This window comes from Narcine bancroftii, chromosome 5, assembly GCF_036971445.1.
Source record: "Narcine bancroftii isolate sNarBan1 chromosome 5, sNarBan1.hap1, whole genome shotgun sequence".
Lineage (NCBI taxonomy): Eukaryota > Metazoa > Chordata > Chondrichthyes > Torpediniformes > Narcinidae > Narcine > Narcine bancroftii.
The window spans coordinates 255,229,336-255,246,106 of record NC_091473.1 but is presented as its reverse complement, the minus strand read 5'-3'; the positions used below and the strand labels follow the sequence as shown (position 1 = coordinate 255,246,106).

The window sequence follows — 16,771 nt, the reverse complement described above, 5'->3', positions numbered from 1 at the left end:
CCCAGAGAGAGTTTAAGATATTGAATGTTTGGCTATTTATATTTTGTCTTGCTGTTTGTCAGGGCTGGCACATCAACATCAAGCATATTTTTTTTCTTTAAACAAAATGCCAAAAAAAGGTTTGTCAATTATTGGGAGAATACCAGGAAAAATCTCTCAGCAGCTGAAGGCATTTTTTCTGATGCAGGAGTGGTACAGGACAGTAAGGAGGACGTGCCAGGAGCCTGCCCTCAGATAACGGCTGCTCTCATTGTAACCTTGGCTCGGCACTTCCAAACACCTCACGGCAACCCTTCAACGCTGAACCTTTGCAAATGTCTCTCCACCTCTGCCTTAAAACAAATGGTCAAAGGCTCTGCTCCTCGGAGGAGCAACGTTCCAATGTCGTGACCCTCTGGGGAGAATGGAAATTGGCAAGTACGTGATGCCATCTTGGTAAACGGTGACACCCCCACCCCCACACCTCGTTCCTCCCTCACCAGCCAATGTGGTTCTCATGTCTGCATTGTCGAGAGTTGCTGCAAGTATCCCTTGTCTCCTTCCCTCAGACACACCCCAACAGAGACTAGAACCAATACTGAAGGAACTCGGGCAGCCTTAATAAAGGGTCTTGGCCATGAACTTGACTGACCATTGCCACAAGACATAGAAGTAGAAAGAGGCCATTCAGCCCATCAAATCTGCTCCATCACTTTGAATCATGGTTGATATATTTTTCCTCTCTCCCCATAACCTTTGACACCCCTGCTACTAGGATGATAAGAATGGACGCTGCCTGACCTGAGTTTCTCCAGCAGCTCATTGTTTGCTCAAGATTACAGGATCTGCACGATTTGTGTATCTGCAGCCGATACGTGCAGCCTTTGCAGCTTTCCCTTATCAACCGCCCACCCATTCCAGTATCAGCTTCTTGGAATTGGGCCCAGTGCCTTATAAATAGGGAGACTAATCCTCTAATGGTGTTCCAGACGTGGCTTGTAAACAAAAGCTTTCCTAATGACCTGCTGTATCCGCACACTGGATTGTTAGAATCGTGCAGTAGGACACCCAGAACCCTCTGCTTCTCAGGGAAAGGAGATCTAAAACTAGAGGGCATCAGGTTAAGGTGGGGTGAGGATGGGGGTTGAGAGGGAGTTCAAGGGGAAGAGCAAGGGATGACGTTGAGTTTGTTGTCATACACACTCTGCAGTGCCCCACATGCTGCTGTGGGTAGCTTGGAAAAAAATTGTAATAGTAAACTAATTGAGTTAAATGAGACATTGTATCATACGCGATAATCCTAGTGTAAAGAAAAGTGAATTGCACTAATGTAAACAGTTGGTGTGTGGAGTTGGAGCAGTCTATGATCAATGAACTTCAAGGTTCAAGGGTCTGATCGACATTGGAAAGAAACTGTTCTTGAACCTGGAGGTTCTAGTTTCCAGGCCTCTGTACCAGTGGGTACCTGGATTCTGGTGGGGATGTGGGATGAACTGCGAGGACAGTTACAACATTTAAAAGGCATTTAGGTCCATGGATGGGAAAGCTTTAGAGGGATGTGGGCAGAACACAGGGAAGTGGAACTAGATTGGGTGGCCACTGTGGTCGGCAAGGTCAAATTAGGTCAAGGTTTCCGTGCTGTACGACTGCTTCAAGCCCCATCTCTAACCGGTTGGAGAATCATTTATCCTGTCAGAAAGGAAAATGTCACTGTTTCCCACAAGGTGCCTTATTGTCTGATCTTTGCCTACATTTCTAGGGGCATTTCAGACAGGCACATGGATGAAAAAAAATAGAGGGTCACTGTAGAGCTCATCGAAAGATACCACTTTAAGGAATCCCTATGCCATCGTTGCTCTGTGATTAGTGAGGGATTGGTTAAGGTGGGATGTGGGTGGGAAGAAACAGGTTGAGAACCACTGCTGTAGATGTTCTTGATAGACTAGTCACCATCTTCCCCCACTATCTATGTCCCTCATGAATTTTTAAACCTCTTGAAGGTTCCCCTCAGCCTCTTGCACTCCAGGGAGAAATGTTCCAGCTTCTCTTTATAATTCAAACCCTCCAGTCCTAAAAATATTCCGCTGGGTGAGGTTACTGAGGGACCACTGTGAATCATAGACCCTTGACAGTTGTTGTGGGCTCGCTCCTCTCAGTTATCCCCATGAAGATGGGATGCCACCTTCCAGCACTGGGTCTGGAGCCATGCACGTTACACCAGACACTGTTTAAATGCGGGGAGGTTGAAAACATTTTATTCCCCCTCGTCCTTCAGTAATTATTTTAATTCTCTGCGCTTTGATGTCTGACCTTTCTGCTTTGGGAAATGGGTCCTTTCTACTTCAATCTCTCAGTATTAATTATGCCTTGTAGCCTTCTTAGTTTTAAAGAAAACAAACCCAATCTCTCCGATCTTTCCCTGTAGCCAGAGATTTCCGGTGCTGGCGCAGAATGCACAGATCTCCAGCGTGATCATGTACTATGGTGACCAGAACACAAGGCATTGCCTAACTAGTGCTCAGCTCTGGCACAGCCTCCTCTTTCACGCCCTGGGTGCATACGTTTAACTCTTTACCAACCTATCTGGCTGCCTTTAAAAGTTCAAAGTTCAGATTTATTGTCAGAGTACATGCGTAACATCACATACAATCCTGAGATTCTTTTCCCTGCGGGCCAGGCAGAATTACCACTTATCAGTAACTGTAATTTGTACAGAAGAAAAAAAGATGTGTACAAAAGAGAGAAATGCAAACAAAGAAAGAAATGTAAGCAAACTGTGCAATAATAAAGTGCAAAGTGAGAATCCTTAACTGAGTCCCTGATTGAGTTTGTTCTTGAGGGGTCTGACGGTGGAGGCGTGGTAGCTGTTCCTGAACCTGGGGGTGCGAGTCTTGTAGCACCGAGACCTCTTGCCTGATGGCAGCAGTGAGAACAGCGTGTGCTGGGTGGGCTGGATCCTTGATGATGGCTGCTGCTCTCCGACGGCAGCATTCCCTGTAGATGTTCTCGATGGTGGGGAGGGTTTTGTTTGTGATGTCCTGGGCTGTAGGGCTTTATGCTCAGGGGTATTAGTGTCCCAATACCAGACTGTGATGCAGCCTGGTCAACAAACTTTCCACCGCACATCTGCAGACATTTGCAAAGTTTTTTGATATTGCCCCAAGTTCTGCCTGTGATGGCCTGGGTTGTGTTCACTAAGGTGGTTACTCTGCACCTCCACACCTCTCTGCAGCCTTCATTTATTGTATATTCCTTTGCATTACCTTTCTCTACACAGACCAGGTCGTCGACATACCCCTGCTCACTGTCACCCTTCCCATGTGACTGGAATGTGTGCAGTGAGTACAGGCAGGAGCCAGGATTCTGTCAGTGGTTAGCAGTGTCCTCTCACCTCACTGCACTCTGTCCTCTGATGCTCAGTGTCCTGTAGAAGCAGGAAGGACCACCCCATTGGAACTTGATGTTGACTGTAAATTCATTCTCCATTTGGCCGTCCTGGTCCCACCCTATTGCACACATTCCCTCTGCTCTCTTCCCCCTCCTCTCTGTATCCTGTCACATGCATTCTCTGACTTTACCCACTCTGTTTGATGGTTGTTGGCCTTAGACATTAGACCAGATTCCCTCCCTCCACAGGTGCTGCCTGACTTGCTGAGCATGGCCGCATCTTGGTTTTTGTCTCGGAATTCCAGTATCTGCAGCTTTTTCACTGCTTCTGCATGTGAAAGCAGATTTATGACCAACCTGGCTTCCCACCTAATGCTTCCCGCCTTCCTCCCCCTGACACTACCCCTCACTCCCCATCCCTTTTGCAACATTACCCCCTCACCTCCCCTCCCCCAATGCCACCACCTTGCTTCACGACACAACCCCCCGCTCTCCTCCCCCAACACGACCCCTTCCCCTTTCACACCTCCCTGAACAATCTGAAATATGGAGTGTAATTCCAACCATTTCTGGTTCTGACTGAAGCCCATTGATTGGAAACACTGAGTCAATCTCCACAAACTTGGCTTTTTCTTCCCTTGTGCCTGATCTTCCTTACTGCATATTTCCCTTTGCTGAGTTACCCGGTCGAACTCCATTCTTGAATGAGAAAGATTCCAGTTGGACGAGATTGAAATCTTCCTCTGACATGTTTTACTGATGATCTAACTTTTTTTTCCGTCTGGCCACATTTTTCTGTATTCTGCTAAGCTGCACTCTGCCAACAGTCTGGGTGGTTCCCATCCTCCTCTCGGGGTTGACCGTGCTGCAATGTGGAGAGCAGCCTTCTCTGAGCACCCACTCTGCTGTTCAACCACAGGCTTTTGTACCCAATTCAGCTCACCCCACAGATGTCCAGGTTCCTGACCATCTCTCGCTCAGACACTCTCCCGGTTTGTTAATTGGAGGGTGTTTAGTTTGTAACCCCGACTTGAGTTGTTGGTCAGTGTGTGCTGGTAACCTCGCTGACCCTGAGTTGCATAATGGGATGTCTACCAGCCACGTTGTTTGCCAGTTTGATTGGGGCTTGCTTATCCATCCATTCATTAGTTTTTGGGATTGAAGAGGAATGGAATCGTAGAATCGTCCAGCATAGAACATGCTGACCATGATAAGCATAGGTCATAAGAAGTAGAAGCAGGAGCTGGCCATCCGGTCCGTCGAGCCATGCTACTCCATTCAAGGTGATCATGGCTGATCCAATGAGAGGCTCATCTCCGCCTACCTGCCTTTTCCTCATATCTTTTAATTCCCTGACTATGTAAAAAAATCTATCCAACCTGGTTTTAAATATATTTACTGAGATCGCCTCCACTGCTTTAATGGGCAGTGAATTCCACAGATTCACCACTCTCTGCGAGCAGGTCCTCCTCATCTCCGTCCTAAATCTACTACACTGAATCTTGATGTCTATGTACACCCTCCTCTGTCTGGCAGAACTTGTCCTCAACTCAGTAATTTTTCCTTTCACTCATCCCACTTTCTCCAGGTTAAAGGAGTATCCATGGGTACTCCCATGGGCCCCAGCTCTGCCTGCCTGTTTGTTGACTGTTTTGGTGCTGCCTCTTGTACCCAAGATGAGCTCATTGACTTCACTACTTTTCTGCCAACTTCTACCCCGACCTCAAATTCACTTGGTCCATCTCGAGCAACACTCCCTTTCTTCGATCTCTCTGTCTCCACCTCAGGAGATAAACCCTTGACTGACATTTTCTACAAACCCGCCAACTCCCACTGCTACCTCGATGACACCTCTTCCCACCCTGTCCCTGTAGGGATTCCATTTCATTCTCCCAATCCCTCTGTCTCCATCACATCTGCACCCAGGATGAAGATTTCCATGCCCGATCATTTGGATGTCCTCCTTTAAACAACGTGGCTTTCCCTCTACCACCACCAACTCGGCCCTCACCCACATATCCTCCATTATCTGCCCTGAACTCCTCTGCCCCTTTGGGCAACAAGTACAGGATTCCCTTTGTCCTCACCCACCACCCCACCAGCCTCCACATCCAACACATCCTCCTCCACCATTTCCACCACCTACTACACAATTCCACCACTGAATACATATTCCCCTCTCTGCCTTCCGCCGTGACTCCCTCCCCACAAATAGCCCCTCAGTGCCTACCTCTGTGACCGCAGGAGATGCTCCTCGTGCCCACACCCCCTCCCACCCCACCATTCGGGGATCCTTCCAAGAGAAGCAAAACTTCCCTTGTGAATCTGTAGGGGTCACCTACTGCATCCGGTGACTCCCATTGTGGTCTCCTCCAAGTCAGAGAAACTGCAGGCCAGAAGATCACTTTGTTGAACATCTCAGCTCTGTCCGCTGCAATAGTGTGGATCTCACAGTGCCCACCCATTTCAATTCCCCATCCCATTCCCTCACTGACATGTCTGTCCATGGTCTCGGGCACAGCCAGACTGAGACCACTCGCAAATTGGAGGAACAACACCTCATATTCCAACTGGGCCCCACTCCAACCGGATGGCATTAACATCCACTTCTCTGGCTTTCATTAAACATTAACCCCTCCCTCCCCCCCCCCCCAATTCCCCATCATCTCTCCATTCCCTGCTTCCTTTCCCCCCGTTGTTTGAATTCTGAGACTTTCTGATAGATCCTGCTTCAGCTTTTTTCAGGCCTGACAGATCCTCCAGATGCTGAGAAGGACCGGCTGAGTTTCTCCAGCATCTCGGAGTGTCTATCTACACCAATCCCATTTGCCACATCTCTACTTACCCATCCACGCATCTTCTAAACGTTATCATTGTATCTTTCATGACCACCACCACCACCACCTCTGGCTGCCCTTTTCAGATGTTAACCACTGTGTGGGTGTGGGAAACTTCCCCCTCAGTTGATTCCTCCCTCTCACCCATACCTGTGCCCTCTTGTTCTGGGCTTCCCTGCCTTGGCGAGGAATTCGGGTTGCCTCTCTTATTTATGCCCTTGGTGATTTTATAAACCGCTCCACAGCCTCTAGTATTCCAGTGTGAATGTATCTGGTCTCATACAACTCCAACCCCATTTCAGGCAGCATCCTGTGAAGACCTCTGCCCTCTATTTAAAATCAGAACAGCACAGTTGTGAGGGGCGCTGGACAAAGTGTCTGCCTGAGGCTCGACAAAAGTTAAAGAATTTCATGTATGTTACATTCTAAATGTAGTGTCACTTGACCATCATGGGACCTTCACCTTTACAAAATACTAAAGCCACTAGAGTGCAGGTCAGTATGTTGTGTGTCCCCCTTACCCCCTGGTGCAGGTGCTTCTGGTACCACTGCAGTGCTCTCAGGAAGGGGTCCCTGCAGTCTTATTGGGGTGGGAGTTCCAGGATTAGACCCAGGGTGTGTAACTGTACTGCATGTTGTGCGTGGGGCTCCGTGCAGTGGAGAGGTGGATGGTGTTGGTGTGTGGGTGGGAGCCGATTGAGTGGCTGCTTGGTCCTGGACGCTGTTGAGCTTCTTGTGAGCTGTTGGATCCATGTTAGCTCTGGCAAGTAGAGGATGTTAAGTCACTCCTGACCAGTGCCTTGTCGATGGTAGAAAGACTGAGAATGGGGAGATGAGTTGCTCACCACAGGATTCCCAGCTTCTGAGCTGTTCTTGCAGCTACAGCGTTTCTGTGGTTTGTCCAGATGAGTTCTGGTCATTGTCCCTCCCAGGATTTTGGGAGATTCCGGATAGACCCTACCTTGTTGGAAAGGGTCTTTGCCAGGCACCTCTATGTCTCAAACATTATGCCACTTGTCAGGCCATGTCTAGGTGTTACTGCATGGGATGTTTCATCTCACAAGGAGCTGTGAATGGGATTGAATTTCCCCAACACCGACTATGAAGGAAGAAACATCATTGAGAAACAGATAAAGCCAGTTTGACAAAGATCACTGGCCCAAGGAACTCATACAGTGTTATGGGAGAGGGGAACCTGATCTCCAAGCACTGCCTAATATTCTCTTGATGCCCATAGACCAGTTTGACTCATCCTGGGCAGTTTCTGTATTGAGGGCTTTGGAGCCATGTTTTACCTGTGGAGTCATCAGCTCACCCTAAGGTTCAGCTGCAGCTTTGTTTTCCAGTGGGTACACCCATTCATTAAAAAGGACTGGAAAGCTCACAGCTGCCTGATTCCTGTGGGAGCTCCTGCTGGAATCTGTATTGGTCCCCTTTCACCTCTTGGAAAATCCAGCTCTTTGCTGGTGTTTAGACCCAGGCAGTGCCCAGGTCCAGGATTGAGTGGTCCTGGTGAAATCCAGACTGGGTGTTGGTGACCACGTTGTTCCTGAGTATTAATGACGGCACCTCCTGCCATTGGTTGAACAGGAATGAGGTAGATCAGAACCATAGAATAGCACAGAAAACAGGCCCTGTGGCCCTTCAACTGCATGCCAAACCATTATTCTGCCTGTCCCACTGACCTGCACCCAGTCCATACCCCTCCCATCCATGTACCTGTCCAAATTTATCTTAAATGTTAATGGGATAAAGGTTCTAACTGCCCACCCTGTCAATGCCTCTCAAAACCTCAATCAGGTCACCCCCTCAGCCTCTGAGAAAACGACCTAACTTTGTCCAACCCCTCCCCAAAACTCATCCCCTTCAATTCAGTCAATATCCTGGTAGAACGTCGAACACAAAACTGCAGATGCAGGAAACTTGAGTGAACCACGAGAAGCAGATCGGGCAGCATCCGTCGAAAGAAGTGGTCAGTCAATGTGAGGCCCCCTATTGAGTCTAAATGCTCAATGAGCATAGTGATTAGAGTTCTTTACAGTGCCCGCAACCCTGGGTTCGAATCTGGCACTATCTGTAAGGAGTTTGTATGTTCTCCCCATGTCTGTGTGGTTTCCCCTGGGGGCTCCAGTTTTCTTCCACCTTTCAAACCTCCTGGGGGTTGTAGGTCAATTGGGCTATTTTGGAGGCACGGGCTCTTGGGCAGGAAGGGCTTGTTACCGTGCTGAACGCCTACAATTTAATGTCCATTCTGCACCCTTTCCAAAGCCTCTGCATCCTAGTTCACTCAACCATTGTCCCCGCAATGTGCCCCAGGATTCGCAAAGGATCAACTTTCTCCAGTCCTCCCGTGCCCTCTGCTCACCTCTCCTGTTCTTGGCACTTGGTTTCAAGCCTGGGCAGTCTCCGACTACTTGTTTTCTCTGTCACCCATGACCTTTTCCCATTCGGAGAACTACATTTCTCTCTCATAAATCATTGCTGAGCTTTCCATTCTGTGGACCAACTAGTTCCAACACTCAGCAAACCTCCCAAGGGGAAGTTGCTGAGGAGTGATCCGTCCACCTGAAACTGACCTCGCCACCTACTCCCTGAAATCCACTTGCAGGACCTCCTCCCTTTTTTCACAGAAGTAAACCACAACCTCCGTCTGCAGCCCCAGCCCAGCACATTCCCCTGTGGCTGCAGGAGGTGCTACACTTGTGCCCACACCTCTTCCCTCACCATGGTCCAGGGCCCCAAACAGGCCTCTCAAGTGAAGCAACACTTTATTTGTGTATCCATGGGAGTGATTTACTGCATCCAATGCTCCCTTTGTGGCCTCTTCATCGGAGAGGCTGGGAGATCTCTGAGCACCTTTGCTCTGTCCGGATCAGTGAAGGGCATCTCCCAGTGGTCAACCGCTTCAATTCTGTGTCACACTCCCATGTTCACACATTTGTCTGTGGCCTCCTGTACTATCCCACCAAGACCACCTGGAGGAATAACACCTGATTTTCCATCTGGGCTCTCTCCAACCAGATGGCATTAACATTGACTATTCCAGTTTGTGCTAACCTGCTCTCCTCTTCCTTCCTTTTCTCTCTGTCTTCCTTCCTCCAACTCTCCACTCCCTTTCCTCTCCATTCACAGAGCCATTCCCCCCCTCCCCGTTTGCTGCTGTGTCCTCCCTCCCTTATCCATCTATTATCTCCTGCCCTTGGGTCCATGCTCTTCCCCCTCCCCCTATCATTTTGTTCGGGTGCCTGCCAACATTTTGCTCACACCTTGATGAAGGGCTAAAGCCCGTAACGTTGGTTCTGTATCTTTATCTTTGCTCTATAAAGGATTTGACCTGCTGAGTTTCCCAGCTTTGTGTGTTCTTTAACCACGGTGTCTGCAGACTTTTCTTTTGTATCTCTCTGCTCACCCAATCTTTTCCCTCCTCTGGAACTATCATATTCCTCACCTCTCTCTCCCCACCCTATCCCCCCACCACCCCCCCCCCCCAACATCCCTTGTGCTGTGGGATTCTCTAACTTTGCTCTTCTCGAGAAACCTTGTTCTGATTGGAGAACAGACACCGGATACCCCTGAACACTGCCTGTGTTCTTTGTCTGCTGTACTTGCCTGTAGGAAACATTCCCTCCGTGGGACCCTCCTCCTTCGACAAACCGCAGCAATGTCCACCTCTATTGAAGCTCTGACATTTTAAGTGACCTCGTGGTCCTCGAGACCAGCCAGTCTCAACCTGTGTTGTTGGCTGTGGCCCCCTTTGGACTCTGCTCAAAGTTTATGGCTCCCTTCTCTGTGAAACTGTCAAGTTTAGTTGGTTCCTTCCATGCTTCTCTCCTACCAACTACATGAAAAAAATTTGTGATTGCAGTCGGTGCTGTGACCCAGACCATGCGTGCCCTCCCCCAACCACCCCCCCTCACAGTTGAGAGTGGTTGATCCAGGCTGTTGAAACCAAGCAGTGTTTGTCATTATGGCAAAGCTGATTTTTTCATAGAATTACAGGAAATATTTATTCTGCATTCAGACACCACAAGAGCAGAGCTTCATCCTAGTAGTGAGAATGTTGAGGGAGTGGTTGCTTGTTCACCAGAACCCAGTGTTTACTGAGACTTTGGAGCCGTGCTTTGCCTGCGGAGTCATCAGCTCATCGTAAGGTTCAGCTGCAGCCTTGTTTTCCAGTGGGTACACCCATTAATTAAAAAGGACTGGAAAACTCACAGCTGCCTGATTCCTGTGGGAGCTCCTGCTGGAATCTGCAGCAAGTCGTGTCTCTGAGTGTGAATTTGTGAGAGCAGGGGTTTCCCGCAGCCCAGGGAAGTCCCGTGAGGCGTGTCAAACGTGGCTCTGACGATGCAGGGAGGAAGAACGCTGTTCACCACCCGTCAATTGAAAGCTGGCAAAGTAAGAGCTCGACTGTCCCCCTGGTGCCATGCAATGGGGAATGTGAGCACTGCAAACTCCAAGGTGACGGTTTAGTGATGTTGGTTTAGGACAGTGGCCTTCAACATTTTCCCACTCACATCAGAATCAGAATTTATTGTCATGAACAAGACACAAAATCTGTTGTTTTGCAGCAGCGTCACTGGGCAAACGTTCATATAAACCACCTTACAACAATCAATTAAAAAATAGTGCAAGAAAAGTTAAAGTGAGGCAGTGTCTTTGGTTCACTGATCATTCAGGGATCTGATGGCGGTGGGGAAGAAGCTGTCCCTGTGCTGCTGAGTGTTCGTCTTCAGGCTCGTGTACCTTTTACCCCAATGGTAGCAGAGTGAAGAAGGCCTGGCCTGGGTGGTGGGGGTCCTTGAGAGGTGTAGAGGTGGATCATGGAGAACATTCTGACTGGTTGCATCACTGTCTGGTATGGAGATGTCAACACCCAGGATAGGGAAAGACTACAGAAGTTGTGAACTTGCCCATAGAACATTACAGACCCTTCAGCCCTCTGTGCCAACCTACATATTCCTACCAAAAAAAGTACTAAACCCTCTGTAGCACACTATCAGTAACCACCAAGATGAAGCTGAGGGAACGATAGGCTTTAATATACAGAAGAACCTTGCTGGCCTGGATCCACGAATAAGAATGGCAGGAAGGGAGAGGAGGCTCAACCTTTATGGCCCAAGACCATGGTTGAGAAGTCATAGGGTATGAGTTATCAGTGGGCGGGCCAGCTCCATATATACAGTAACCAACAATAACTATATACAATGGAGGAAACTTATCACCACTCTCTCTCTACCCCGTAATCCTTTACTTTTCCTCCATCCATGTGCCTAAGTCTCTTAAATGTCCCTATTGTTCCAGCCTCCACCACCATCCCCAGCAAGGCATTCCAGGCCCCCACAATTCTCTGTGTAGAAAACTTACCCTTGGATGTCATCATTTCTTTCGGGACTGAGATGAGAATTAGTTTCTTCATTGGGGATGGTGATCACTGAGGAGTCTTCTCCCACAGAAGGTCATTGATTTCAGATCATTAAACCTATTGAAGACAACAGTGACTCCCAATGTCGAGGAGTACAAAAGTAGAGGGTATTGTTTCAGAGAGGGGGAATGTTTAAAAGGGGATGTGAGAGGCATTTTGTTTTGTCCAGGAGAGGTCTCCAAAGTGGTCGATATCAACCCCTGGGGGTCGATAGGATTATCCAAGGGGGTCTAAAAATGCCAGGGGGTTGATTGTACTTTTGGGGTTGAAAAAAATTGTGGAGGCCAAGTCCCCGGTCCTGCCTGGGAGCCTGAGGCTCGATCTGGACGGCACTGCACCCTATGTTGAGAAAGGAGTCGCTGATGGTGAAGACTTGGACCCAGCTCTGTTTAGCATCTTCTTGGCCAGAAGCAAAGGTTTTTTTTTAACTGTTGCTGTAATCACTTGCTTGGTTAATTTAGAGATTTGTTACTTGGTGATTGGGGTGCTGTAACAAAGTTTGGGTTGTTGCTGGCAGGCCTGGACACTATCCATATGGTACAGGTCCCTCACTAATGCGCATCGAAACCACGTCAATCTATTTATTTATTTATTGGTACATACCTCTATGAGGGATCAAGGATTCCATGAAGGGATTGATGGTCTAAAAAGTTTGGGGACCCCTGGTCGAGAGGGTGGTGGGTCTGTGGAAGAGCTGCCAAAGGTGGGTACAACCATGACTTGGGTAGACTGAGGTAGTTGGTGGTGAAGAAGGCAGTTGGCATGCTAGTCATCACTGGGGAGGGGTTACTGAGCACAAACCTCATGATTCAGCTGTACAAGGTGTTGGTGAGACCACACTCACTGTACTATATGCAGTTCTGGTTGCCCTGCTCCAGGAAGTACATCAATAACTGGTGGAGGTGCAGAGGAGATTCACCATGATGTTGTTGGGACTGGAGGGGTTGAGTTATAGGGAAAGGTTGTCCAGGCTCAGTCTTTATTCCAATATGGAAGCTGAAGTGGGAAGGAATTTCTTCATCTCAAGTCTTACATCAGTGGTGTGTAAACTATTGGAGAGGATTCTTAAAGATAGAACACACAAGTGCTGGAGAAACTCAGCAGGTCAATCAGTGTCCTTTATGCAGCCAAGGTGAAGATACAGAACCAACGTTTCAAGCTTGAGCCCTTCAAGGTGTGGGGGAATGAGAGATGTGTGAACAAAAAGGGGGAGGGGTGTTCCCCCCCCCCCCAACTTATCATATCTCCCCCCCCCTCGCCCCTTCCCCCCTTTGTTTGGGCATCTTCATGTTCCCCCACATCTTGATGAAGGGCTCCAGCCTGAAACATTGGTGATGTATCTTTATCTTTGCTACATAAAGACACTGTTTGACCTGTTGAGTTTCTCCAGCATTTGTGTGTTTTTTGACTTAACCAACAGTGTTATCAGAATCCTGTGTTTTACCCCCCATTCTTAAGGATAGGGTCTATGAGCATTTGGAGAAGTCTGCAGGTCAGTGACTAGTGGAGGGGCCGCAGGGATCTGTTCTGGGACCCCCGCTCTTTGTGATTTTTATAAATTACCTGGATGAAGAGACGGACAGATGGGTCAGTAAGTTTGCAGATGACACAAAGGTTGAAGGAGTTGTGGGTGGAACTGAAGATTGTCATAGGTTACAACAGGATAAAGTGGCAGATGGATTTCAATCTGGATAAGTGTGAAGTGGTGCATTTTGGAAGGACAAATCAGGAGGCTGAGTACAGGGTTAATGGGCGGTTATTTAAGAGTGTGGATGAACAGAGGGGCCGTGGGGTGCAAATCCATATATCCCTCAAGATCACTGCACAGGTTGATAAGAAAGTCAAGAAGGCCTATGGGATGTTGGGATTCAATAGGGAGATTGGATTCAGGAGTAGTGAGGTCATGTTGCTATTCTTGTCTACAAATCTTTAGTGAGACCACATTTAAGTGTTTTGTGTTCATTTCTGGACACCTCATTATAGGAAGGATATGGAAGCTATGGAGAGGGTGCAGAGGAGATTTACTAGGATGTTGCATGGATTGGGAAACAAGTTTGATGAGGCAAGGTTAACAGAGCTGGGACTTTTCACTTTTTAGTATAGAACAATGAGAGGAGACTTGATAGAGGTCGACAAAATTCTGAGAGGCATAGAAAGGGTGGATAGCCAGCGCCTGTTCCCAGGGCAGGATCAGCAAACACCAGAGGACGCGTGTACAAAGTGAAGGGAGGGAAGTTTAGGGAGACATCAGGGTTAAGTGTTTTACACAGAGAGTTGTGGGTGCCTGGAATGCCTTGCCAGGGATGGTGGTGGAGGCTGGAACATTAGTGGCATTTAAGAGACTCTTAGACAGGCACATGGATGGAAGAAAAATAGAGGGTTATGGGGTAGAGAGGGTTTAGTACTTTTTTTTAGGAAGGAATATATGGGATGGCACAACATCGAGGGCTGAAGGATCTGTACTGTGCTGTATTGTTCTATGTTCAAGACTCAAGTGTTGCAAATCTTTAGGATCTCATCTCCAGACAGCCATGGAGGTGGAGTCATTACGTCCAAGGCAGTGATTGACAAGTATTTAAACTGTGAGGGAATCGAGGGCAGGTGCAGAGCAGTGACCTGGAACCAAGGTTGGAGTAGGCACCATGTACTGGAAGGTGGAGTGGAGGAGAGGTCACTTTGCCTGCTACTGTTCTTCCTGGGGTGTGGAGGGTCTGGCGATGGTTCAAAAGCAGAAAGTTGCCGGTGATTGAAGATTGTGGTCTGTGCTTGTTTGCAGGAAAGTTGGATGAGCTCTTGTTGCTGACGTCTGGGGAAGGGGCTCTGAATGCGACTGTGGACTCTGGAACGGCGAAAGTCAAGCAAAGACCAACCGTCAAGCTTGGCATTGTAAGGTTACACCTTCCTTCCTTGGTCTGCTCACACTTTTGTGATTCAGTGTCAACAACCTGCAGACGGAGGAGGCTTGAGCAGGGCCTCAGTGAGACAAGCAGCATCGTGGGAGAAAAACATGAAGGGGTCTTGATGGAGGGTTTCAGCCTGAAGTGCACACTGTTCTTCGTCTCCCACGGATGCTGAGTGACCTGCTGAGTTCTTCCAGCAGAGTGTGTCTTGCTCCAGATCACCAGTGTCTGCTGTCTCTTGTGTCCTCCCCATGGTCTCAGGGTTGGTGCTTCTCTCTTCCTGATTTCACCATTCTGTTCCCTGGTCCAACCCTCCAACCTCCTCAAACACCTTCCCCCCCAGTCTCCTCACCTCCAACCTCCTCAAACACCCTCCCCCATTCTACTCACCTCCAACCTCCTCAAACACCCTCCCCTAGTCTCCTCACCTCCAAACTCCTCAAACACCCTCCCCCCCATTCTACTCACCTCCAACCTCCTCAAACACCCTCCCCCCCATTCTACTCACCTCCAACCTCCTCAAACACCCTCCCCCAAGTGTCCTCACCTCCAACCTCCTCAAACACCCTCGCCCCCCCAGTCTCCTCACCTCCAACCTCCTCAAACACCCTCCCCCCAGTCTCCTCACCTCCAAACTCCTCAAACACCCTCCCCCATTCGACTCACCTCCAACCTCCTCAAACACCCTCCCCTAGTCTCCTCACCTCCAAACTCCTCAAACACCCTCCCCCCATTCTACTCACCTCCAACCTCCTCAAACACCCTCCCGCCCATTCTACTCACCTCCAACCTCCTCAAACACCCTCCCCCAAGTGTCCTCACCTCCAACCTCCTCAAACACCCTCGCCCCCCCAGTCTCCTCACCTCCAATCTCCTCAAACACCCTCCCCCCAGTCTCTTCACCTCCAACCTCCACAAACACCTTCCCCCAGTCTCCTCACCTCCAACCTCCTCAAACACCCTCCCCTCATTCTACTCACCTCCAACCTCCTCAAACACCCTCGTCCCCCCAGTCTCCTCACCTCCAAACTCCTCAAACACCCTCCCCCATTCTACTCACCTCCAACCTCCTCAAACACCCTCCCCCTAGTCTCCTCACCTCCAAACTCCTCAAACATCCTCCCCCCATTCTACTCACCTCCAACCTCCTCAAACACCCTCCCCCCCATTCTACTCACCTCCAACCTCCTCAAACACCCTCCCCCAAGTGTCCTCACCTCCAACCTCCTCAAACACCCTCGCCCCCCCAGTCTCCTCACCTCCAACCTCCTCAAACACCCTCCCCCCAGTCTCTTCACCTCCAACCTCCTCAAACACCCTCCCCTCATTCTGCTCACCTCCAATCTCCTCAAACACCCTCCCCCTATTCTACTCACCTCCAACCTCCACAAACACCTTCCCCCAGTCTACTCACCTCCACCCTCCTCAAACACCCTCCCCCATTCTACTCACCTCCAACCTCCTCAAACACCCTCCCCCCAGTCTCCTCACCTCCAACCTTCTCAAACACCCTCCCCCAAGTGTCCTCACCTCCAACCTCCTCAAACACCCTCATCCCCCCAGTCTCCTCACCTCCAACCTCCTCAAACACCCTCCCCCCATTCTGCTCACCTCCAATCTCCTCAAACACCCTCCCCCTATTCTACTCACCTCCAACCTCCACAAACACCTTCCCCCCAGTCTACTCACCTCCACCCTCCTCAAACACCCTCCCCCATTCTACTCACCTCCAACCTCCTCAAACACCCTCCCCCAGTCTCCTCACCTCCAACCTTCTCAAACACCCTCCCCCAAAGTGTCCTCGCCTCCAACCTCCTCAAACACCCTCCCCCCAGTCTCCTCACTTCCAACCTCCTCAAACATCCTCCCCCCCAGTCTCCTCACCTCCAACTTCCTCAAACACCCTCCCCCCAGTCTCCTCACCTCCAACTTCCTCAAACACTCTCCCCCTGGTCTCCTCACCTCCAACCTCCTCAAACACCCTCCCCCCCAGTCTCCTCACCTCCAACCTCCTCAAACACCCTCCCCCCAGTCTCCTCACCTCCAAACCCTTCAAACACCCTCCCCCATCTCCTCACCTCCAACCTCCTCAAACACCCTCAGTCTCCTCACCTCCTCAAACACCCTCCCCCAATCTCCTCACCTCCAACCTCCTCAAACACCCTCCCCCCCCAGTCTCCTCACCTGAAATCCCAAGATTCCTTTATTGTCATGTGGTAAAACAGAAGTAATATTACGCAAAA

General features: G+C 49.4%; 1 protein-coding gene across 4 annotated transcripts in view; it reads left to right on the top strand.

Moving 5' to 3' along the window:
- LOC138765247 (uncharacterized) overlaps window positions 1–16,771 on the top strand; it is a 36,606-nt gene that overhangs the window by 4,091 nt on the left and 15,744 nt on the right. Inside the window, exons 1-2 of one of the 4 annotated variants that reach the window (XM_069942251.1) lie at window positions 7–417; window positions 14,405–14,514. In XM_069942251.1, the coding sequence (XP_069798352.1) occupies window positions 315–417; window positions 14,405–14,514 (213 nt within the window). In that variant the 5' untranslated portion in view covers window positions 7–314. The other 3 variants (XM_069942253.1, XM_069942254.1, XM_069942255.1) reach the window with 3 other exon arrangements.